The sequence below is a fragment of the Onychostruthus taczanowskii genome, unplaced genomic scaffold (assembly GCF_017590055.1).
Source record: "Onychostruthus taczanowskii isolate IOZ18803 unplaced genomic scaffold, ASM1759005v1 scaffold49, whole genome shotgun sequence".
NCBI classification, from domain to species: Eukaryota; Metazoa; Chordata; class Aves; order Passeriformes; family Passeridae; genus Onychostruthus; species Onychostruthus taczanowskii.
The window spans coordinates 1,416,319-1,442,526 of NW_024502458.1; the positions used below are offsets into that span (position 1 = coordinate 1,416,319).

The 26,208-nt window shown below is 38.2% G+C and overlaps 1 protein-coding gene across 5 annotated transcripts in view; it reads left to right on the plus strand.

Annotated features, from left to right (window-relative positions):
- Positions 1-26,208, plus strand: part of KCNQ1 (potassium voltage-gated channel subfamily Q member 1) — a 333,024-nt gene that overhangs the window by 101,021 nt on the left and 205,795 nt on the right. For all 5 annotated transcript variants that reach the window (XR_005953446.1, XR_005953447.1, XM_041415143.1 and 2 more), the window contains one exon: positions 1,232-1,352. Coding sequence is in view for 3 of the 5 variants with exons in the window: in XM_041415143.1 (XP_041271077.1) it covers positions 1,232-1,352 (121 nt within the window). In the remaining 2 variants the exon portion in view is untranslated. The remainder of the gene's footprint in view (positions 1-1,231; positions 1,353-26,208) is intronic.

Consider the following 26,208-nt stretch of genomic DNA (forward strand, 5'->3'; position numbering starts at 1 on the left):
ATGATACTAAAAGCAAAAGTAGAAGTTAATGCTTCCTAAAACTTGCTACAACATTTTAATTTTTAAGTGCTACAAGTGGCTCTTCCTTGTAATAAATGTATCTCCTAGCAGTTTTCATATTTATTTATTTATTTTAAACTGATTTCAGAGGTCATCCTTTCCTACTACAACTTCTGGAGTATAAAGACTTTCCATTTGTAGTTTGGACAGCCATGTGCTTCAAGATGAAATAATACTTTCTCTTCTGTTTTTTTTTTTTTAAATTCAGATCCGTTTCTGCCGTATGAAAATACCCAGTTACCTGAGTAAAATGGTTGCATTAAAAGAAAATACTTGTTGTCTGATATTCCAGTTTCTATTATCAGGAAATATCAGCTATAGGTTTTGTGGGGCTTTTTGACAGGGTATTATTTACTGCTATGTTATAAAATACTTTATTGAATACAGTAGTGTTTTCATCAATTACTACATTACAGTTATTTTGTTGAGTATTCCAGCCAGTTAGACTGACTGTGGACTTGTCACAATTACCTATGATTCATATGGAATGTTTACCAAGTTTTAGTTTCTGTAAAGTTACTTACAGTCATGTAACCACACCAGTAGTTTTATTTATATGCAAATGTTCTGGCTTCTCTGACAAATGTTAGGGCCATGTTGGAAAAAGCACTTGGTGTTCTTACTATCTGACAGAATTTCAGAGCCTGAGTTTAAAAATGAAAGCTGTAACATCCTCCCTGATTTCTTGGATCTGTGAAAATGCTGATCTGCAAGCAACTCTGCCAGTAAAACTTTCAATATCTGAAGTTTTGTAAATTAACCTTCCCAATAAGAACCTTGGCTGGGATGAGCTGGAGATCTTGCCACCTGTCCTGATTCTGAGCCCAAAGTTGAGTTGCCTCATGCCTTAGTGTGAGAGGGAATCAGCAGATTGTCTCTTAATAATGCACAAAGCCCTCCATCATATAGATACTGAACATTCTAGTGTATCAGGAGTATGAATAAAAATAAAAAAGGAATAAAATATTAGTTTTAATCTTCACCAGAAGTTCAAATACTTTGGGCAGAGGAAGAGTTAAAATTTTGCTTTTTGTGAACTCTGCAGTACGTGCAATTTTGGTAGCAACTTTTGTTTTCAGTATTCTTTTAAAATTTACAGTATTTCAGGGGTCCAGGTGAGCTGCAGACAAATGCTATTGCTTGAAGTGTTCTCTGCACATTTTTTCCACAGTAAAAAAGAGCCCGGCGTTTCTAGATGTGAGCACAGGACCCTTCATCAGGACCAGCAGCTTTGCTGATGAGCTTGACCTGGAGGGTGAGACCCTGCTGACCCCAATAACTCACATCTCACAGTAAGTCCAGCCTGCTGAACTGTGCATTGGTTGACTTAGACAAAAGAAGGCACTTCTCAGAAGGCACTTCTCACTTCAGGTGGGAGGAGCTGGTAGGGCTCAAATATCTCAGATGTTTGCGTCAAACCCTTTTCACCTTGACGTTGGTGTATCCTGTTCTGAGTGCCAGTAAATCTTCATGCTGACCTAAAGACAAGTTCACTTGGCTGTGACACAAGGATTTAGTTTTTAGCTAATGTCTCTGGGCAGCTGGAGGCTGATAGCCTCAAGATTTTTATGAGGAGACAATGCGTGGGAGTACTTGCCTGGTGAAGGTTATGTTACTCCCTCCACCATTTTCCAGTGGAGTAGCTGTAAAGTGAAAATTTTAAATGCTACTTATATGAAATACAAGTCTCTCCATTTCAGCAGCACTTTCTCTAATGGTTAAATTATGTTCTACAATGGAAGAAAAGCTGTGTGATCATTATTATTGCTTTGTTGTATATGAAAATAAAAAAGATCTGAAATAGGGTGGGGGGGGGTATGTGTGTGTGGAGGGGTTGGTATTTTCTCTTCTGGAAGATGATTTTCCACTTTCATGCTAAAATGGTATTTCAGATTCTCAGATTATTCTAAAAAACAAAAGAGTTTCTTCAGATTTTTCTTTAAATACTTTTAAAACTAAATCTTCTGACATTGTATAATTCAAAATCCTGAGAAATGTTAATTGTTTGCCATAGTAGATGTGTGGCAGTATATCCTCCAGCAGAGGCATGAAACAATTTTTCCCCTCCAGAAATCTGAGGATTTCTGCAGTGAAACCACAGATGAAAATTCTTGGCATACTTGTATTTCTGAGGTACAAAACATGCAGAAATGCCTGCTGCCAGCTTGCAGGCCTCCTTCCTATACACTATAATTAGCAGAAAAGCACAAAAATACTTTATAGAGCCATTTTGGAAGGGCATTTATTAAAGAAAAAGAAAATGTTTGGGTGGAGTCTTCCCTGTCCCCAAGCAAAGGTATTTGCATTTTCATCCGATTCACCCAAGTGTACATCTGTCTGTAGGCAGGGGATTTAGGAGACTTGTATTCTGGAAGATTTCTTAGTAGTACAAGCAGGAGGAGGAAGTAATAAATTTCCTCAAGCCTTAGACAAGAACAATGGAGCAACAAAACCAGATCTAGATGTTTTCTCTATGTTGTTTTTTAAAAGTTTATTTTGCCTCAACATTGTAGACTTTTTTCTTTTTTTTCTTTTTTTTTTTTTTTTTTTTTTTTTTTAATAAATTGTGTGCTGGGAGTTTCCATTATCCTTTCTGAGTCTGGGAATTATTTAGCTGTTTCTTATTAATACATTTCACAAGGCACTCTATCATATTTAAGTCCAGTTTGTGTAGTAACTGAAATTTTTTTCTGTTAACTACTTGTGGGAGACCTTAGACTATAGATAATGTGTTTCAGATGAAGAACTTCAACAAATGAACATTTTTGACTTTCAGTAACTTAGATAGTTTTCTTTTACTCCCTTAATTTTTGGTTGTAGCCTTTGTTGAAATTTCCCTTTTTGCTCTAAGGCACGAATGATGGGACAGTACAAAATGTGTCCCCCACACATTTGAATTGAGTTTCTGCTAGGGTGGAAGAAGATAGGATTCATTGATTCTTTTAAGACTTTTGGTTTAGATTCAAAACTGAATGAATTACATGAAATGTAAAGCTGGATGAAATATTTATTTAAATGTGTCTCTTTGAAATATATGTGGCCAAATGTAAATCCTGAGAACTACTTTACCTTTTGCTTGGAAGTGCATTTACTTTGTATGCAGTTAATTAAAAGGCCTTAAACAGTATCAGATCATCACCAGATATGACAGTTAGTCAAAAAGTAAGTGAAAATCCTGTGTTTTTCAATGCAAACCCAAGTACTCAACAAAGTTTAGCACCAGCTATAGTATAGACAGGTCAAATTAAGTGTGAATATATCTAGTTTGAGATCTTAAAAGAGGTACATACTCTATCAGAGAAACAGAAACACAAAGACATTTTCAGAATTGCAAACATAATGTTAAACGCTTGACCTGAGGATGCATGGATTTAGGATTCATGGAACTATTTCCTGGCCAATTATATATTTATTGCAACATGTGCATTAACTTATCCATTAATCACAGAAAGGTGACTCCAGAATAAACATTAATTTTTGAAAGTCATGAATACATGAGTAAATTTTGCATAGTTAATATGTGACATGCAACTAGAAAGTGACTTTTAGTCAACAGTATGAGAAATATTTCCTTTGACAAGTAGCACAGATACGTCAGAAGAGTGGGGGGCACCTGCTGTAGTACTGAAAAGCAAACACTTGCCATCCTTGTGGTTTAAAACCCAATGAGGCTGAGTTATTTGGCTTTACTAGTCCTGGAAAGTAAATGCCAACTTTCAACCTTTGTGATAAGGCTTCCCTTTAAATTAAATTTCAAAGCCCTGCTTGTTTATGCAAAAATCGTTCTCTTTTGGTAAATGTAGATGCATTTTCTCACTGAGTTTAATAGAATTGGTTCTGTGTCCAATAATAAAAATGCAGGTGTGGGGGATTTTTTTGGCAGGACATATGTCTAACTATTTTAAACCTGTTTTGAAATAACTGTTGTATTTAATGTAGCCCTACTTCTGTGGAATTGCTAGTGAGAAATCTTTCATTAAGAAAGATTACTCTATCAGTTAACCACTATCTGCACCCCTTTGAGGAAACAAAAATAATAATTAAAGGACATTGAGGCCTGATGTTCAAAGAGGACAACCTATAAAATGAACCATAACAGTTTAAATAAATGCAGTACACGGTATGTTGTGATAGAACTTGGCCCTTCAGTTTAATGCTTGCTGTGGTCTGTTGTGTTGTAAAAGCGAAATAGAAAATAGGACTGCAGCAATACCACCCCTCTCCTCTGGACTTCTCACTGGTTTATTTCTCCCAGTGTGTTCCCGGACTGTCTCCTGCTCTGTTTTCACTGTGTTGGCTCTTCTGTTTTATTTGCATTTTAAAGCAGTGGGAAATTGATGCTACTTGTAGCTGAGCCTCAGTTACTGAGAGGCTCTTGCCCTGTGTTTGTGTGATTGATTAATTTCAGCATTAGTGTGGATCCAGCTGTCTGCATGTATTTCTGCGTGTAAGCATTAGCTAACATGGCATATTTGTGATCCTGTTATTGTCTGTATCAAAATAACAATAATTCTTGATGTTTTAATGACTCTTCCCCAGATGTTTCATGTACCTCATAACTAGGGTGATGAAAATGCATTTAATTAGTTAAGCACTGGGCTTGTCTACTTACATATAGAATAATCTGTTTCCTGCAGAGGTATACTGATGTGATCTTAGATTTTATACAGTAGGCTTGCACTCAAAGGAAAGCTTTACATTAAAAATAAAAAGCACTTCATTTTTGTTATTAAGTGTATTTCCATCCTGAAAGCCTTCTGTCACGACATTTTAAAAATAAACCCCTCCTTGTTAAACAGTGTAATAGATGTAATAATTAAGCAAACAGATTTAGGGCTTTTTAATAGTTTCCAGACTAAGAGAACATGATAACAGATGGATGTTTCTGAATGTTTGAAATGGATGCTTTTGATCACTTTGAAATATTTGAGATAAAGTGTGCTGGTAAACACTAAGTGCAGTGTCCATGGTGCTGCAGTTACCACTGGCATTTGTTGGAAATAATGTTTTCTTTCTCTTTTCTTTTATATTTTTATGAAGTGTTCTATGTTTTAATTACCAATATATAGGTTGTTGGCAAGAGATGCAACCACACTGCCTAGAACAAACAGTGCTGTATTTGTCTTATAACTGTCTCTTTTCTTTTGGATTATCAGTGAGCGGAATCCCTATTTGCTTTGATTTGCTAGGTCATATTGTAAAAGATTCCTGCTTTTATCTTCTTCTGTACCAAAATTACCTTCTGAAGTCTGAGGAAATATTTCAGTTTCACTCTCAAATGGGCCAGATGGAAGAGCTGGCTTCTGCTGTCACAAGTATTCCCTTTGAAATGCTGTTAGCAGCATTTAAACCATGACTTCCATGGGGTCCATTTTATCATTAATGACAGGGTGCATTAGAAGAAGAGAAGTGATAGCAGCTATGTAAGACCATCCTTGAGTTAAGACCAGAGCTTAATGTTCAATCATCACTGGTTACTGTCACATGCCATTTTTCCCGTCATTTGCTTGACTTGCAACAGGAAAGGCTTCAGTGCTTGATGGATGCTGGGCAGCATCCTTTTTCATTCAGCATGTTTCAGTGTGTCATCAAGCTCCCTTAGGAATTCTGCTTGCAATCTGCTGATTTAATAGTAAAAGGGGAGGACTGTTTCCCTCAATTATTCCCTTTTGTATGGAATGGCATTATTATTGCTGTGCAGAGACAAATGTGACATTAGCAGGGGCTGTTGCATCTGGATATATATATTCAGCCATCCTATGCCTCACCTGGCAGTCCTTTGAGCTGATGCCTCTTCTGTGTTTGTATGATATGGAATAGTGGGGATCTCAGCACAGAAAACTGTTCCTGTGTTCTGCATCTGATGTTCATGGCATACTTGGCTGAAGTTGACTGACTGTGTCTTCTGTAATACAGGCAGTTATTTACAGTATTTATTTGTATATGTGGATTAACCTGGGATGTGCTGAAGACTTGGGCACTTCTTCCTGGTGTCTTATTTCACCCTCGACACTGCAGCAACTGAGCAGCTTCTGACAGTGCAATGAGTGGTGTGGTGAACATCTGTCCCTGTGGTTACTTACCTCTTTTATCTTCAGGGAGATTTGCTTGTGTACTGTGGTGGGTGGTTGCTTTTTTTCATAGATTAGACAGAGTGTGCAGTTTATGTCTATAGCTCTGAAGACCAGAAGGGATGATCAGATTCCCTTTGATGCTGTAAAAGGCTGTAGCACTCCATCAAGCTGCAGCATTACTGTGCTGTGTTTTTAATATGAGCATAATCACAGTAAAAGACTTGTATCAAAGAATTAACAAGATAAAAAAAATCAGGCAGGAACCTAGAGTTTGCAATTCCACATCTCCTCTTTTTATTATGTTAACTTTCTATCTGTTGTTTATTGGAGTGGGGAGTGCTGTCATACTACTGTTGCTGTTTGCTAGAAGTCAGTACTGTACAAATATCTTCTGTGTTAGAGGTTGCAAACCTGTATGAAATAAGACTCTCATGGTCCTTTCTCTCTTACTGCAAATTGTCACTGATGCATTCAAGTGCAGTGCAAAATTACTGTTTGGCTATTTTATGTTACTGACATGGTATAAAAGTAATGTGTTGACTTTTTCTAGTGTACAAACCGTCTAGGCAGAAGCTAAGATAGCTTAGCTATTTCTTTTGTATTGCAGATGAATGTTGCATTCCTTGGTCTCCAGGTGCTGCTTTACATCTTGATTGATGTTGAGTAATTAAACCAGACTCCAGCTGCTTAGTGATTCAGAAGTACAGGATTCCTCTGCTGTAAAAACAACAAGCAACTCCCCACTTACTAACTTTTATAATTGTTTACTTTGGGCATCATGCAGAATGATAAGTGCAAAACCTTTTTATTTTAATTTTTATTGAATGGGAGAGACAAAAATACTCAACTTTTATCTAGTATTAAAAAAGGTTAAATTTTTTATCATTGTCTTGAGTTAATTCCAGAATTAAAATGCAAGACAGGAATCAAGTTTTTCTGTTATGAGGCTGGAGAATGGCTTTACTTTTTGTTTAGATACATTGGATATACCAAAAGAAGCTAAAAACTTGATTAATTTATAATGTGTGCACTTTCATTGGGAGTTATTTTATCTGATAAAAAGGATCTGTTTAATTACATTTAGCATTTTATTAATGATACAAAAATTAATAGTTTTTTACCAATGCAGTAACAAAGTTAGGAAGTTGTGAAATTCAGTACTTGTAAGTAGCATTTAGATTAGAATACTCCAAAATCTATGGGCAACATTATGCCCACAGATGCCGCATGGACATTGCTAAATCTGTGCAGCAAACATACTGGATTCAACATCAGAGCTTTCCAGCAGGAAAGCCTGGTATCAGTACGAGGTTGTAGGAGTGCATGTCAAGGTCAGTATGTGGCAGCCAAGAGACATCATTGACCACTGAGATTTATTCCATATGCAGATACAAACTAGCAAATGCATTTTTAGGAAAAAAAAAATAGTCTAATATTGGTCAAAATACCAGTGTTTGTTTAAAAAAAATTTAAAATTCTTTAATGAAATGATGGCTGTGGATGTGAGTGCAGTCACAGATATCTTTGTCTGTGCTTGGGGCAGAGCTGGAAACCAGCACTGCCTAACAAGGAAATAGTTCATCTGGTGTATTTTTGACCTAATCATCTAGTTCCAGGTTCAGCTATCAAGTCCAGGCTTGGAACATTATGGTATTTAAAACCAATAGCATATGTGACCTTTGTGCTTTAATATTTGGATTGCTAATTTTGATAAGGTCTTGTTAGAGCATCTTTTGTCCTAAGGTACACTTGGTTGGAAAAATGGATATCAACAGCTGGTTTAAATATTGCTGAATAATGCAGCAGAAGAGCAATGCTTTCTGTAAAGTGTTCATGCACAGCAAAACAATTCCAAGAGGTGTAAATGCATTACTTCACATGGCATAATACTGTAATTGTCCAGGAAATTGCATGATGTACCTTCTGTAGGTAAAAGTGACCTGAAAATTGCTTGACTGTATTATCAATACATTTTTCTTATTAACTTCATTCTCAGTGTTTTACCAAGAAATTGCTGCAGGTTTTTTTCATAAGCAAATGCTGCTCCCAGTATGACCACTACCCAGTTCAGACTAAATGTAGCATTTTCCTCTTGCTATATTTCTCTGGAAATTCAATTACAACATTGACACATTAAACAATTTCTTCTGCAGCTGCTCTTTCTGATCACTGTTGATGATCTTTTTCCGAAGTTAAAAACACAGCCAAGTGTGATTAACACCTGACTGGCATAGCAAAGCTTACTGCAGTGGAAGGTTTTGGTTTAAACATTTGCCAAATCCATAGCAGAGCTGTAAATTGGGGAGCTCTTTGCATCATCCTGGATGCTGAATGTGTGAGGTGCAGCATGCATGGTCTTGGCACTTGCTCTGGATAGAAAGCTCATAGGAGATCATGGAATTCTTGACTGAAATTGATTTTTGTGTGACTGCAAGGACTGAGTATAGTTGTGATCTCACTCAGAGTCTTGAGGACTTTGTCATCCCCATGTGTAGAACTGTATGTTTTGTTTTACTTCTAGCAGGAAGTTCAGCTGGGAAAAGCTAAAGTATTTTCACTGTCTTGCAGACAAAATACCTTAAATATCTTGCACTAGTTGTCAGCTTGTTAGCAAACTAAAGCTAAGCTGACTTATTGCCTGTGGTTGTTTTGGTCTGTGCTTTTCTCAGGTTCCTGTATCCCTCTCTGTTCTGTGGTTACTGAGTGCTTTTTGGGATAAAAATAAATACAGAAGCTTGTTATTGTGAACTTGGCCGGTTACTCCTTTATGTCTGTCTTTCCCAAGGAAAACTGATGTGTTTGTGTTCATTTTTCCCTTTTTTCTTCCCACGTAAAATGCAGAGTATAATGTCAAAAGGGAAATGGATCAAAAAGTGGTAACTGCTGGTGATGGTGGTCCGTCCTCATGTCCTTTTGATCAAGGCCTGCCCAACAGCCAAGCCCCATCTCCTCTGCAGCCAAGCGTCATTGGTACAGAAATGTGATTGTTTCTGAAAAGGGGACTTGTTAAATGGTGTGGCTCCCAGGGACTTGATCTTTCAGGAATTTTGGACCCTTAAAAATTACAGCCTTGAAAACAGAGGCAGAGAATGTTCAGCATGTCACAATGTCCTGTGCAGAGTTGGTGAAGTGAGCAGAGCACAGGAGAAATGTAACATTCATTACATGAGTCTTGGGTAACGAGAGGTTGTGAGCATGCACTTTGTAGGTGCAGTGTTTTTTTGAGGGATGGCACTTCCAAGGAGGCCAATTCCATAATCCAGCCAGTGGATGATTGGAAAACACCAGATGATGCCAGAAATGTTTTGTGGTTGGTACAGAGCAAATAAGAAGGGCAGTGAACAGAAAGCTGGATCTTGTAGTACTTGAAATTACTTATTTGTCTATGTCTGACATTAAGTTCACTTCATTGAAACCTTTAACACTCAGGCAGTGAAATGTACTTGAACTATCCTCGTGACTTGATTTTTTTTCCATGTAGTACACTTTTTAATTGAAAAAGCAGTTGAGCCCTCGTATCTATTTTTTTTCCTAATCAGTACCTATTTGGCAATGTCTGTAACTTGAGAACAGCTCATAGATACCAAAGTCATACCAGTGCTGCTAAAAATTTTGACACCAATATATATGTAATTTGATTTTTTTAAATAAAAGCAAACAAAAAAAAATTGTGAACCAACAAATTCATTTTTAAAGGATATGATTTTATTATAGAAATGTCTAATACTTAAGAAATAGCTCATAATTTTTATTTTATTATAGAACCCCAAAATATCACAATATTCCTCACTACAGTGTAAAAGAAAAAGTATTTATTTTCTCTTTCCACTCTATACTCTTAGCTATTTTTAAAACTGGGCAACATTTAATGGTTCTTGTTATTACCCATCCCATAAAATAAATGGGTAATGCAGTAGGAACAGGAAGTCAGGTGCCTAATTAAACAGATGTTACAAAGCTTTATCCGTGTTCTAACTGTCATAAACACACTAAAAAGTTGACATGCCACTCATTATTCTTGATTTTTAATTTCTTAGAACTTAAAAAATTTTAGATTTTGTGAGAAATGTCTTTGTTTGAAAGGAATGGTAAAGATTTGCACTGTGCTTTGTCCCAGAGGATTTGCAGTGTGGTTGGTGTATATGGAGCCTATGCCAAGGACCGGAAGGTAGTAGACCAGAAATAGCTGTGTTTGAGTCCCAAATTGGCTGCTGGGATAATAAATAATGAGGGGATGCAACCATAGTATTTATTCTTCAGTGAACTTAGAAAGTGCTCTCAGTCCATCTGCTTTTTATTTTAGAAACCTAACCCAATTCTGCCTATGTAAAGATTTCAGATGCTAATTTTGAATTTTGTGGGGGGTTTGGGGTGGTTAGGTTTTTGGTTTGGATTTTTTTTTTTTTTAGACCACCCACGTTGGGGCACCTGCCAGGTTTTCTGGGGTACTTCCTTTACTCTGCAGGACTCTGAGGTTTTCTCTAAGTGTGTGTGCCGGGTCTCATCCATTCATCATTATTACATCTTAATGTAGGTTTCAGGTTTGCTAAATTATGTTAAATCACTTCCATATTGAAACACATGAATAATTTTAAATGACTACAAACAGCAGGATCAGATTATTAGAGCTCTTAATTGTTTCTGTCTTTTTGTCTGAAAGCTTGAAGGCTTTCAGACTTTTCCTGTGAGTTATGAACTGAAAAATAATGTATACTGTAGACCTTGCAGTGTTTCCACCAATAGCACATCTGAGACATGGTACAGCTAGGAACTCTTTCTGAGGGAAGCACAGTTTAAAGGTATGAACTTCTCACAAAAACAGTTCAATATAAATCATACCTAGTGGAGGTGTAGTCAGTATAGTTTGCAGATCTACTGAGAGAATAATGTATTATTAAAAATTATTTGAATGACAGGAGTCTCTTGTTTGTTAATAACTTTTTTATGCATGCAAGATGTCCCTGTGTCAGAAAGACCTAGATAACAACAGCAACCAAAAAAAAAAAAAAAAAAAAAACAAAAAAAAAGAGAGGAAGGGAGGAAAGGATAAAAACAAGCAAAGAGTCTGAAGTCTGAGAATATTCACATCTGAATTGCAAGTTTCGAGTCCAGTTCCTACCTGATTAGGCAAGGCATTTGTGTAGACTGCAGAACATATAAAACTTTCAGTAGAGAAAGGTGATTTATAGCTCTACAGAGTTACACTTTGATGGAGAAAACATTCCAAGTGCATGTGGCAGTAGTGACCGGTCTAGTACAGAGATTGAAAAAAGAGGAGGAGAGAGTCTGGGTAGTAGGAAAACAAAATGAGTCAGAAAGCTGTACCTTAGTTCCTGTGTTACCCTTGTCCCATCTGTGCTCCCTTTGGTCAGCTCACTGAAAGGCTGGAATGAATTGGACTGGGGAGGGTTGGAGAGGAAGGGGACAAATCTTCGGGATGCTGTGGAGAAGCAGATGGGTTGTAGGAGAATGAGAGAAGAGGAAAGAGAGTAATTGAAGGATGTAAGCCTCGGTGAACAGGAATAGCCGTATCAGCAGTGACAGAAGGAGGAAATGAGCTGAGGACATGGGAGGAAAGTCAGCTGATCTTGGTGATACCGCTGGATGTGTTTATGTTTGGAATGTGATGCCTTTAATTCTGTTGGCAAATTGGTGTGTTTCAGACTCAAATCATTACAGTTGGCTTGACTGCTTCATCGTTTTCTGGTATTAAATTTGTTATGCTGCATTCTAGACACCTTGGTTCTCCTGTAGGAGCTATGTGGCTGTATATTCAGAAGCAGTAACTCCCAGGAAATTAACTTTGCCATTTCCTAGTTCCTAGGTTTCCATCCAAATAATTTGAAAAGTGAATGTTTCTTCTGTCTATGAGCCCAGTTGGACTGTTGAGGTCCTTTGGGAATTTTCCCTTGCTAGTGAAGTTTGTTTCATACGTTGAACCCAGGCCTCTGCATTCAGAGCTGCCAGTGGGTCACGCTGGGTGTCTGACCCAGCGAGCTCAGCTCACAGTCCTGCTGTTTGACTTCATTGAATTCATTTCATAACTGAACTACAGGGCCACCAAAGTGGTTAGAGGGATAGAGCACCTCTCCTATCAGGTAAGACTGAAAGAATTTGGATTATTCATCCTGGAAAAGAAAAGGCTTTGGAGTGACCTTATTGCAGCCTTCCAGTATCTGAAGAGAACCTACAGGAAAGATGGAGAGAGACTTTTTACAAGGATATATAGTGACAGGACACAGGGGAATGGCTTCAAACTGGAAGAGGACAGGTTTAGATCAGATATTAGGAAAGAATTCTTTTCTGTTAGGATGGTGAGACACTGGCACAGGTTGCCCAGTGAAGTTGTGGATGCCCCATCTCTGGGAGTGTTCAAGGCCAGGGTGGATGGGGATCTGAGCAACCCAGTTCAGTAAAAGGTGTCCCTGCCCATGGCAAGGGGTTTGGAACTAGATGACCTTTAAAAATCCCTTCCACCCAGGTCATTCTGTGGACAAAGAGATTGCATGAAGAAAACAGCCTCTGAGATTGAAAAAGCTGTTTGCTTTAATTATTTTTTTTCCTATGTTGTTAATAAATGTGAAAGAGATTTAAGATCCTCTCATTTGGGTGTTGTGCAGTGCTTTTTCCAAATTGCTTTCTATCATCCCTAGCTTACTGCTTTTACAGTTACAAGAACTGTATAGCTCTGGTTTCATACTTAAGAAGCTAGCTTAATTACTTGCTTTAGTGGGTTTTTTCATATTAAGACATGAGAAATCATACTTCTAATGGAAGGGGATCTAGTTCGGCACAAGGGGGCAGTCATGTTATACATGAAATTTCCCTACTCTGGAGTTGCTCAGCTATGGGTTAATAGGCAATTGGGTAACCAAATTAGCATTGCTGAGTGGCATGAGTGCAGTCTTTCATTTCAGCAGGTTTCACTGATGCTCCAAGTATTGTTTGCTAGAACTTCAGCAAAGATTTATTTGTAATCCTTATTTTGAAGGGTAAAAAAAAAAATCGGAGCATGTATGATAAATTGTTTCAGTCTTAAAGGTTAAAAATACAGATACATGTAGGTATATGATAATGTAAGTGTTAGATGAGATGACTGCAGTGCTTTCCACACTTGTCACCTACAGACTCAAGTGTTAGTATCACCTCAGTATTGTGAAGTAAGAGAAAATCTAAACATAATATATATTTTTAAAACTCTGGATACGAAGGATTTTAGTTGGAAAGTGTACTTGAGAAAGATTGAGCAGGAGACCTCTCCAAATTTGTTTTGGGCATGAGATAGGCCAGCGCTCAGGAAGCCTTATTTCCATCCTTCTGAGGCCTGCTCCTTGCATTCCTAAAGACCATTGGGTGATGTTCAATGCATTTACTGAAGATTCAGTACAATTACTGCCACCAGGACTTGTGGGGATGCATTAAAACTTCAAGTTGGCCAGATAAGTGATTGTATTTTTCCTCAGTCATTCTGCTTTGTGTTTGAATGATCCAACTACTCCCAATAGGAATTTGAAACTCTTCGATTTGCCTTGCAGGTGAAGTTGCATGAGCACAGGGCTCCAGAACTATAGTTGTAAAGTAAGGTGATTTTATTCTTTATCTGTCACAACACATCATGGAAAAAGTCTTGCAGCATAGGTCTTGAGCACAGCTTTGCACCCAATTTCAAACATAGGTCCATGGTGAGAATAGGTCTCAGAAGAGAATGCAGAGTGGAAAAGAAGTTAACAACTTAACATGTTATCTGACTCTTAGTTTGGAATCTGTTTCCTGTTAAGAGAGAGCACATATTTAAAAGCTGATAGACCTTAAGCATTCTGCTGCTGAACAAGGTTACCTATAGCATTCTGTCACCTTAGCATGTCAGAATATCCCTGGTTTCTGGAAACTATTAAAAGAAAAAGGAAGAACCCTTGAAAGATGAGGAAAGTTATAATGGTGCTGGAACCACTGAGTCCTCAACTGGATATAAACAGAGTACATCAGAGGGGTGATAATCCTGAAGTTTATGTTGCCATCTCCTAGCATGTTTCACTTGAGGTCATTATTGTAGAAAGTGGCTTTTTCCTTGAAAAATTATGATACTTCAGAAGTTGCATTTTTTTAATATTTCCTTATCGTGTCTGACAGCATTTTGCCATGTGCATTATTGTTGGCTGAATAATACTTTCATCAGATATGGCATACTTTGCTGTCATAAAAGAATAAAAAGATTCAGGTGATTAGTCCTTCCATGTGTTTCCCCTATTTTAACCTCCTTATCCAGGATGGATCAACAAGAAAACATTGTGCAGATGTGCATACACTGCTGCATAGGGTTATTTGATCCTCTTGTCTCCATGTCACTCATCCCCAGAGGACTTTTGAACCTCTTGTCTGGCCTTACCTCAATTTCATAGGAGTTAAGTCTAAATGATACTCCATTTCATTAACAGAGCAGTTGTATAGGATAGGAGGAAGACAGAAAGCTCACAGGTGGTTCCTCCACTGAAGTGAAAGTCTTACAACCCACAAAGGGAGTTAAGCAACCAGGTTTTTAAAATTCTCCTGTGCATAAAACTGTTTCTTTCATTAGAGAGAGCTGGGAAGTTTAACGAAGAGAATCCCTACAAAAGTAAAGATACAGGTATACTCCACATGAGCAATGAAATTGTGAGGGAGGTGGCTGTGCCAGGCTGTTTTCTCAGCCTTGTTTGCACTTCTTGTAGTAAGCCAGTATCTTTACAGCCACTGAATGACTGACACCAGGAGACAACCCCTGTCCTCCTGATAATTTTTCTGTTCTTTTTGACAGGTAGATTCAGACTGCTTTCATACAACAGTTTGATGGATGTTTCAATTCAGGGAGTGAATATTTCACTCTCACTCACACCCAAACTAGTGAGATTACACTAACCTTGAACTAGGCATTTCCTCCTCCAGCATCTCTCTGTCTGCTTCCAATATGAAATTTTGTATATTCTACTCCAGGTTATAGAGGGGAAAACAGCTCTGTTTGGGACAGATGGGGAGAAAGGTACTGCAGCAGTTCTTTGACAATGTAAGGCTTAGAGTATCAGTCAAAGTAATTAATTTTTCTGACAGCAGTCAGTATGTTTTACTTATCTCCATTAAGGGACAAAACAAGAGAGCTGTACATGAGGCCTGAACAAATAATTTTCTTGAAATTACGTCTTACTACAATTTTGTAGGAATCCATCATTGACTCTTCTCTAATACTTGTTCCTCCTAGCTGTTGCATTTGAACTCTGGTTTTGATGCGTTCAGGAGCGGGAAAGTGCTGCTGCCTTATGGGCAGGGAAGTAAGCTGCAAAATGTGCTAATTAGTCTTGGTTTATTAAAGGTAGTTGATATGTTCTTTGGAGCCTTCCTATAACGTTGTTAAACTACATTTTCCATCAGGTGGAAATAGTTAAAGGGTTTTCATCATCTTGTCATGAGACTTGGCAAATCCGTGAATAAATCAGTGGCTGGATTCCTTTGTCCCTTTTGTCCCTTCTTTCCACCAGAAAGACAAGGTATATAATTTCATAATGTCTTGTATTTTTTAAAATAATTTACATCTACTTTTTTCTCTTGTAAGTATTTGTTATAGGATAAAAGTTGTCAAAGTTTGAAGGATGAAATTCAAAGTGGTAGCAGGTATATTTTCAGAAGTTCAGTTTTAACTTTGGGCAGAGGCTCATTTATAATCTCCATTGGACAATGCGTTTGTTCTCTTCGACAGTTGAATAAGGGGAAAAGACATCTTGAAAAATGTGTTCCTGTCCTCTTTTTCTGTGTGCTTTTCTCTACATCTGTGCTTAGCAGAATCCCTCAGGGTATCCTGGATTGTATTTACCAGGAAGAAAGAATACCTGATTAGACCTGATTATGGTGTCATCAATTAACTTATATGACTCAAAAGTGAAGCTTGCCAGTCATTTTAAAGCTCTGGATAATGAAGCTCAGGAAGTTTGTTCCTACGGCAAATTTCTTCAACCTTTGTTTAAAATAGTATAAAATAACTTCCTTTAATTGGGGAAATATACTGTTGGCAAAAGGCAAGGGCAAACTCTTTAAGCATTAGAAAACATGAGTCCATCATCTCTGACAAGTTAGAACTGGTTTCTCTGCGCATCCAACAGTAGACAAATGGCATCAGTGTAATAATTAAACCTTAATCCATGTAGTCATAAGCTATTATAAGTAATTGTGACTATTGCAGCTTGTGAGTTTGGCTTTTCTTACCTTCCTGAGTGGGCTTTTTTTCCCCTCCTTTAAGGAGGGGAAATGCCTCAGTGCTTTTGAAGGGCTGGTAGGACAGCTTGACAGTTATGTAAGCAGCTGTCTGCAGAAATTCATTAAATGTCTGATTGTGCATAGCCATGTCTGACCCTCGGTGTGCTCATGCTGAGCTTTCCCCCTGCCAGCTACCTTCTCATCTCTGCCTCATACTGTGGATATTCATTTACAGGGATGCAGACTTCACTGGTCCTCCTCACAGCAAAGTATGCCATGATCCCTTTAACATTTTGGGCAGGGGTTCACATCTTTCTGTGAAATTCAAAAGGAATTTGATGTCTAAATGGTGTGGCTTCACAGAAGAATGAATATGGTCTCATACACTTATTTGCTTCTTGCTACTTTTCTGTTTGAGGCTCTTCCATTTTCTTAGGTGATGTTCTAAGAGATCTAGAAAGTGGGGCTTTTTAATGAACAACTTTACTTGATTGTGTGTTTGAAAGTACTGGTGTTTACCTGGCAATTATAGCATAAAGGACAGCTTCAGGTTTTTAGTATTGCAAGTGGTGTTAAACCACTCATATATTTGGAACTGGTAACTTCACATCTTGTGCTTCTATTCTATGTAATATTCCTTTGTCCATTTTCTGTATTCAGATTTTTCATGTTTCAGCATCATTGTTCCATTTAGTTTTCTTCTTTAAATGAAATTTCATCAAGACTTCTAAAACAGATCTCACAGCTCATGTGTTTTTTAACTCTACCTGTGTGATGATGCTATTTATAGCCAAAAGGGTCTTAAGAACAATGTGGGATTCCTTCTGTCTTCTGTTAAGACTTTTAACAGTTTGTTTTCATGGTTTGTTTTGGTTTTCTACTTAAAAAAAAAAAAAAGATCCCCAAGCTTAATTTTAGCTGAGAGGCTACAGGACTAAATCATGCAAAGACTGGAGCCACTAGACTTAACAGAGTTTGTCAGTAACCTAAAGATATGCTACAACTGAAAGTTTTTGGCAAACATTTTCTGAGAGAAGGTATGGTGGAGCCAAAAGAGTTTTTCTAAGGTTTCAGAGAGTTGCCTGGTTGTGCTTTCTGTTTCTTCTGCCCTTGTAGCTGCATTGATAATTCTGTTTATTGCTTCAACTGAATATTGTCTCATGCATTTTATTGGACAGTAATTCTGGTCTTGACCATCCCATGCTTCCCACAAAACAGCAGACACTGTCAGCTGAGTAGGCAATTAAGCCAAAGGAAGAATTCACCACTTTTGCGAGTAGCTGTCTTCTGAACATGTAGCCCCCAATTTAGGTAATTGGTTAAGCATGCACTTCGAGTGCTTTCTGAGTGTTAATAGCTTCAGTGGAGGTAACGTTTTGTTTAACATACAGCATGTGCCTGCATGTGTTGCTGAATCAGATCCAGCTGAATCCCTGTAAATGATCAGGGATTAGAACTGAGATTCTCCAATTCTCTTGTTTGGACTATGTCTGCCAACTATGAGCCAGGTTGAGTAATCATAGCATTGCCAGCCTCAAAAAGGTCATAAATTTTGAGTTAGGCCCTGCTGAATCACAAGACTTTAAGGAAGTATCAGAATCTCTTTTTAACCATTTGTTTTCCTAGTCCTTTGGCTACACAAAGTTTTAAGCCCTTCTGCAAAGCTAGAAGTACACTTAAAATTTTGAAGGTGTTCCCATAAATCCTTGAAGCTTCAATCCTTCAAGTTTTTTCTTGAATCCTTTCTCTTGATCTGTACGTAGTCTTTCTCTCTCACACACACACAGCCCATGTCTTTGTTTACTTCAGTCACTCAGAGAGAGGACACCAGATCAGTTGATGGCTTTGGAGAGGGAGGAGATTTCTGGTATCCTGGAGTGTTCTCATCTGTGCAGGAAACCTTTATTATTTTGCCAGTTAAAACAACTTTTACTATAATACTGTGTCTGCTTTGGCTGGTACATATTTAGAATTCTAAATTTATAATGCTTTTGAGCTTATCTTGTAAGAAATAAGTCAAGCATCAATAGTGGTATCAACAGTAATTTTATTGCCTGGGAAATTCAGGAAAAAGGCTTCCATTTCTGCAGTGGTGTAGCAGGAAGTATGCAGCAGAAGTCAAGGGAAAAACCATCAGCTTGGCCCTTTGAGCTGGGGTAAACTGAGGGCATCTGAGCCCAGGGTCAGTCAGACCCCTCAGCCTGGTCTGTGTCCAGTGGGGATGCTTTACCCTGACATCGTGGAAGGCTGTTGGGTGTGTGTATGGATAAATGTGTGTGTATGTTAATTTACAAACTCATTAATTCAAGTGAGCACTTGCCTTTTTCTACACCATTTATTCCTCTCTGCTTTTAAGCTGATTTGTGCTCCTTAATTGCTCTTGTACTTTTGGCAGCTGAGGTGCCTTTTGTGCAGGGCAACCTGATTCTGTTTTCTGTCTAATCTATGACTTGGTTTGCATCTTGTTGATATTATGAAGAAGTTTTCTACAGTGACCTATGATGACCTCCTCCTCCCAGCATTTTATGGCTTTGAAATTTTCTGCCAATATCTATTTTATTTAATCTGGCAAAAGAGTGTGTGATAGGTTTGTCCTTCCTTTCTACTTGGCTGCAACAGGAGATGTATATTTTGTACTGCTGTCATAACTTGTGGTTTATTTATTGAGAACTTCAACTTAAAACCTCTGTGCCTTGCGTGCATGGTTACAAACACGCTCACTTATTTCTCGCTGGAAAGTATAAAATGCATTTCTGAAAGCCAGCCCAGAAGTGTTTGTGGACTCAGCCCAAAGGTAGGCAGCGGGCAGCTCGTTTCCCGCCCAAACCCCGAGGTTTGCCCTGCATTCCAGTGCTGTGCCGTGTGTTTGTCGTCGGAGCGCAGACACATGTTCAGTCTAGCAGCTCCTCTTTCAGCCAATGTTTGAGCAGCGGTTAAAAGAAGATGCACTCATGTGGAAAATCCTGGCAGCAGGCACCCTGGATTGTGTTACAGCAGCTGTCCTCAATGGGAAGGCATTGATGTTTACAGTGTGTGTTTTTCCATGGAATTTTGTTTGTCTGCCGTATATATACAACACAGGCTATTCTTCTCTGTGATGTGTTTTTCAGGGCTTTATACACAGTGATAATATTTATATATTAAAGGAGAATGCAGATGTAAGGCAGACATGAGCTTGGAAATATTCACAATTAAAATGTCTGATATGTAGTAACTTAGATTAATCAGCATCTTTGAAACAGACAGAAAAAGGGGGCAGTAAAAAGCCTTACTGATCTGAAACATGCAATCTTCAGCATAATATTGAAAAATCTTGGTAAAGATAGTAAAAGTTTTTTTAAAGAAGTCAACAAATTAATCGGTAAATTCTTTTTAATTGATGAGAGTTTTTTTTTGTTTTTTTTTTTTTGCATGGAGTCTCAAGGTGGTGGTGTAATCAGAATTGCAAATGGTTTAACTGACAGTAACAATGTTGGATGTCTTGATGCAGGATGAAAAAACCTCTTTACGTTCCCATTCCAAAAATATAAATGTGGTATCACTTTTTCATAGATATTTTTACTGGATTTGTCATTTCAGCACCTAGGCCATAACTGGCACAAGTATAGGATGATGTCGCTTCTGCTTCTGTCATACTTCTATTTATTTTTAGGGGAGGAAATATTTTCTGGATCCTTTTCACTTACTGAGGTCATGGAATCCTTAAGGTTGGAAAAGACCTCCAAGATCATTAAGCCCAACCTTAGACCAATTATCACCATGCCAACTAAATCATAGCGCTGAGCACTGTGTCCAGTTGTTTCTTGAACACCTCCAGGGACAGTGACTCCACCACTTCCCTGTGCAGCCCAATGCTTAACCCTACTTTTAGTGGAGAATTTCTTCCTGATGTCCAGCCTCAACCTCCCCTGGCACAGCTTGAGGCCATGTGCTCTCTCCTGGTCATCTGGTACCTGGGAGAAGAAGTCAAGCCCTACCTAGTTACACTCTCTTTTTAGGCAGTTGCATAGCTTGATAAGGTCCTGCCTCAGCCTCTTTTTTTTCCAGGCTAAATATCCACATCTCCCTCCACCACTCCTCACAGGATGTCTTCTAGACCCTTCCCCAGCTCTGTTGCCCTTCTTTGGACACTCTCCCTCAATGAGAGGGACTTTGGATTCAGTTCCCTCAATGTCTTTCTTGCAGTGAGGGGGTTTTTAACACAGAAAGAGTGTACCTGTCCAAGCCATGGGGTCCCAGCTTCTCTAGGAGAATGACATGGGAGATGTACCAAAGGCTTTACTGAAATCCAGATAGACAAGATCCACAGTGGGCCTTGCATTCTTTTCCAAAGCCATAGTTCAGCAAAATGCTTTGATGTGCTTGTTCAAAGGTAGGTAGCTGTTGGCTTGCGAAGGATTTAAGCACTAGCTTAATTGGGATTTAGAGTATCAAATGATTTGTAGCTTATGGATAAGAAAACACTTTTTTTTCCCCCTGGGCTCACGCCCATAACAAGTTAGATATGATTTAAGTCCAAAGCCATTTCCACGTCTGTTTGACACTCTTGGATAATTACAAGACCTGTCTGTCTAACAGCACCATTGTGCTATGCAGTGGGGTGTGTAAAAGGAAGAGCACCTCAAGACAATCAGACCCTAATATTTTTTGATACTTCATTAATAAAAGGAGCAGCATAAAGCCTGTATGAAATAGAATAGGCATCACGAACACCATGTAGTTTGTCTGAATATGTTTCTCTAAGCTGAAGATACATCTGCCTCTGGTTTTCATCGCTTGCTGTTTTGCCCTTGTGATAGGACATAGATAGCAATCTGAAGTCAAGTACTGTAGCTGCTCTTTGGCAGTAGATGCTCTGAAAAAAAAAATTGCACAACAGTATTTTAAGTAGCATTTGGAGAACCATGTTCAGTACTAGATGTACAATTGTCTTAGGTTTACAGAAAGAAATAGTGTATTTGTGTACAGGTCAGCCATCCTCCAGAGTCTTCCCAGAGACAAAATCACACCCAGGCGCTTGCAGTCTGCCATAATTAATGAACATCATAAAAAAATCCCACACAAATAAAACACAGATTTTGTGACAGAGTCTGCTTTAGCTTTTTATAAGAAGTCAGTGTTCAGTACTGGCACCTTAGTTCAGATGCTGAGATGGTGCATCTGAACAAATTTCTGTCTAAAAAAAAAAAAAAAAAAGGCCCAATTTTTAGTTGAACAAAAACTGTATTTTCAAGGAGAAGACCATGCACATGTAGCCAAACCTTCACATCTATTCCAGGTGTTTATCAAAGACATGTATTGTCAGCAGGAGGCTCTTATGGCACTGTGGCTGTAACAAAGTGGAAGGTGTGCAGGGCTGCAGTTCAGACAGTCTTCCTTAGGCATAAAAAAAAATTTATTTTTACTAGAACCTCACACAGTCAAACAGTCATAGTAAGTTCCAGCCAAGTCTTCCCTCTCTTTGATCTCTGTGCTGCCTGCTATTATAAGATACTGAATTATCACCACCTCCCTCAGGCTGTCTCAGAAGTTTACAGATGCAAACTTCCAAAACAGTTTATATTCAGCTGGTTTCCCCTTACTCCCTAACATGGCAAACCAGCCAAAGCAGAGTTCTCAAAAGACAAAAACAGTAGTGTGAAACACTTAATATATAGTCACCCATTTGTTTTTAAAATCTTTCCCAAAGGAATATTGTTTACCCTTTCACATTGAGCTGTGGTGAAGCAAAGTCCCTTTGCAGGTTGCATTTATTGCAGGGCATTTATATATAGGCTCTGCTAACAGTGATGATGGTTTCTAAAGTATTCAAGGTAATTTATTTGTGTGTTTATGCTTTTGTATGTGTACTTGTGTAGCTGTACCTTGTGCCATCAGCTCTGGCTGAAACACTAGCTCAGCAAGAGGAATGCTGTGTGGAAAATCAGACCTGTGTGGAGTTGCATGTTGACATTTTCACCAAATTGCTTCCTTTTTTTTCTTTCTCTCACTAGTATTATTAAAGATGTAACCACAGAGCCTCTTTTACAAAGTGCAGATCCATACTGCTGTCAGTTTTCATTGCATTTCTCGTATGTGTTGTGGCCTTGAAAGCAATTGGACTATAAATAATGCAACTCCAGTTAGGGAGTTTGGTTAAAAAAAGAGAAGTAAAAATCTGTAATTGTATTTTCAGAGAGAAAAGTTGCTGCCTTTTCCATTCCTTACTCTGGGATTTGAAACAAACTAAAGTAATAGCTCAAAAGCTTTTCAGTTTCCTGAATGTGTCTTTCATTACCAAGGACACTTTTAAATTCTATTGCTAAACCATCTAATCTTTAAAGTTCTGTTAGTGTAGGCAACTGTGAGGGAAGCTGCATAATTCAATGGTGAAGTCATGCTTGATTCATCAACCATTATTTATTATACAATAATTTCTGTAGTTCCTAAAGATGATAATCCTAGCAATAAGCACTCATGGGAAGTCAGCAATCTTGGACCAGAAATTAGATGATCAGCATTACATACTAGAGTAAAATCTGGTAGAAGATAATCCATTGAGAAATACTGTATTTAACACAGACTGCCTTTTTAAGAAATGGGTCTAAAGACCTTTTAGAGCTTATTTTTACCCATTAATTCTTAAAAAAAAGTGTTAAAATTATAATTAATTTTTGATTCTTTACTATTGGTGGGTATGTTTTTTGACAGTCTTTTCTTTTTTTCTCCCTGCTCTCCTCAGCTTTTCTTATTTTGGTTCATTAGTGTAATTTAACTAAAACATGCTCAGGAAATTTCAAGCGTGTGGTGCAGGTGGCTGATGCAGGCTTTCTACACTCAGCTTTTCTCTATCTCAGTAGTGTAACCTGTGTATTCCTGTCCTTCAACCCTTCTTAGCTGGCAATCTGTGCCTCCAAGTAGTGACAACCTGTATTGTGTCCTGGAGAGGATGACAAACAACAGCTGGAGACTGATTTGGGAACAACTGCATTTATTTTCATTTGAAACATAATCTGTGCCTCCTCCCCCTCTCCTTTCCCCCCACCCCGTGTTTTGAATAGAGCAGTCAGGGAAGGAGAAAAGTTTGGCTGACACTTGTTTGCCTTGGGTTTAGTTCAGCAGCATCTGTGGCCTCAGCAGCGCTGGCAGCCCTGGGAGTTGGTAGCTCGGTGCTGCGAAAAAGTGAGGTGTGTTTTGTGTGCTGCAGTGCAGCTGACATTTAAACCCATATTCAGTGGTAGCATTCCTTTGTTCTGAGACAGGAGGTGAGTAGCTCCTGGCTTCATGGAAGTCATTGGGGGTTTTGCCAGAAATTTGAGCAGGCCTTAGATTTTATGCAGAGTTTTCAGTGTTGTTTTGTTGCCAGGATTTGTCCCAAGCTGTAACCTTATGTGCTAGCACTGTCTTTAGTCACTGCTTTGCTCTGTGTGTGATGGTGTGGTCAGAACTGGTGCTTGAGTGGAAATGATACTAGTCTAAACAGGATCTGTGTGCTTGGGATTATGTGTTTTAAACTGACCTGAAAGCAGTGCACTGTGAATTCCTTCAGTACCAATGCTGAGATTGAAATTGAATGTGCCAGAAAACAGCCCAACAGCTGTCACTAGATAATAAATGGTGATGGTGCTGCAGGAAGGGGGGGTTGATTGGTGGGCTAGAAGTGCAGGTACACATGATGGATGTGTTTCTTAGCAAACCAGCCCACAGAAAGCTGGATATAAAGACACAGACCAAAATAAAAAGGTTCATATACCCTCCTTAGGGACATGGGAAACATCTGACACATCCAGTTTTCTGAGTCAGGACTTGGCATGGTGTAATTCCATGCAAGGCAGGCACATTTGGAGTGCTTAGAAGCCTCAGAACAGGGCAGTTCAAAGATATGTCTCTATTCAACAGAGCATCAATAGAGTAAGGACTTCATGCTAAATTAGGAACATATATGATTTAAGTACAGGTTTTATTCTTAGTAACTCTTCCAGTACCAGTTTGCCACAACTTCCTTAAAATTTACAGCAGTTATGGTTTCTTTTGTTCTTATGATACCTAAATGATATTCTAAGCTAATGGCAGTTTTAAATTAGTATATTTAAAAAAAAAATCTTCATAAAAGAAATACTTGGTAAATGGTGCACGCCAGCTAACCACAAAGTTACACGAAAAAGTTGCAATGCAGTACTGACCATGCACAGAGTGCTCATTCCAGTTGGTAAGCAGTGCGAAACTTTCTAGCAGTTGGGCATGAAGATAAAAAATTAAACTCAAATTGAAGAAATTTAATATAACCATTCATTTGAATGTGAAAAAATAATCAACATAATTATGAAAAGAAGCTTGTTTTTAACCTTTTAGTTAAAATTTTAATTTAGCAAATATTAAGTTTTTAAACAAAATTTTATTTAAATTTTCCTTAAAAACTGTAGAATAAAAGTCTCAGGACAGGAAGTTGTGAACGATGCCCTTGTTTAGTTTTAAGGAGAATACCCATTTTTACTAAACTGTTACATACTGCAAGTGCAAAACTATTGTAGAGATTATCAAAGTACATTAAACCCTGAGAATGACTGACAGCAATGTCAAAAAACTGTTCTGGATTACTTTACTGTGCATTTTGATGAACAGTGATATTTACAATTAGTTTTGTAGTAGAATTGTATATTGTGGCCTCAGGCAGAGAACTGTACCTGAACTGTTTTACTGCTTCTGTCTCTTTCCTCTGGCTGTTAAGGAGTTGTTGAGTCACCTATGCCTGTTCCAGTGCTTGAACTTTTTCAGCACATGCAAGAGCTTTTCAAAGCAGCATCCTCAAGTAGGAAAGGATTTTATTGTGAAAATACTATTTCCATGATTTTTTTTTTCTCTGAGGCAGCTTTATGTACTGTTTTGCTAGTATTTTTACCTCCATCATTTTTGAAGTGGTATGTACATTCTGTAGGGTATATAGGTGTATGCTTAAGCTTAAGCACATTACAAATCATATCCTTACTGAGCAAACAACTTATGCATCTCTTTAAATCTAATTAAAGTTAATGGATTGTTGACATGCTTGGAATTAAGCACATTCATGAATATTTTTCTGAACTGACACTATTGCTTTGACACAGTATTTTAGTCATTTCTGGAAGCGGAAAGGAATAAATAATTTGCTGCTGTAAATGTCTCATAATTGTGGTTAACCCTTCTTCATGAAGGAAACAGTGTGATGTACAGTATGTACCTGGTTTGGCAGATATTAAGAATGCTTTTATTGCAAAGGAGAAACCAAGTTTGTTGGGTTTTGTCTTTTTTGTTGTTGCTGTTTTGAAAAGATAAAAAAATTCAAATTTAATTAAAATGCTGACTTAAACCAACCAAAAACCATCTGTGATGTTTATGAAATAATTAACTTCTGCAAGTTTTTCTGTGCTGGAGCTCTGCTAGTTCACAGTCTGAGCAGTTCAGAACTGGTGCACTGACCGTTGAATTGAAGACAAGCAAATCAAAGCCGCTTTTCCTGTCGCACATACTTGTGTTAATCCTACTACAAGAGACCAAGCAGAGACGCAGTAGGTGTTAAGAATTGCTGAAAAGTTCAAAGTGTGCGTTCCCGGTAGGATGCGGTGACTGCAGGGTGCACTGCCTTTCAAAGGGTGATGTGGCAGCCTCGCAGAAAGGCTCTGCTCTTCTCTGCTGCTTATACTGTTCTCATGTTTGGTAGGAAGAAGGCTGTGGAAAGCTGAAAGGGAATGACTAATAGCTGATGTGGCTACTGTGGCTCCTGAATATTTTATTTTAACATATTCCACTGCAATCACTTTATGAGCAATTCACACTTAACAGAAACCAAAGGAAGAAAACCCTTTAGATCATCTTGGCTGATACGCTTGCTTGTGCA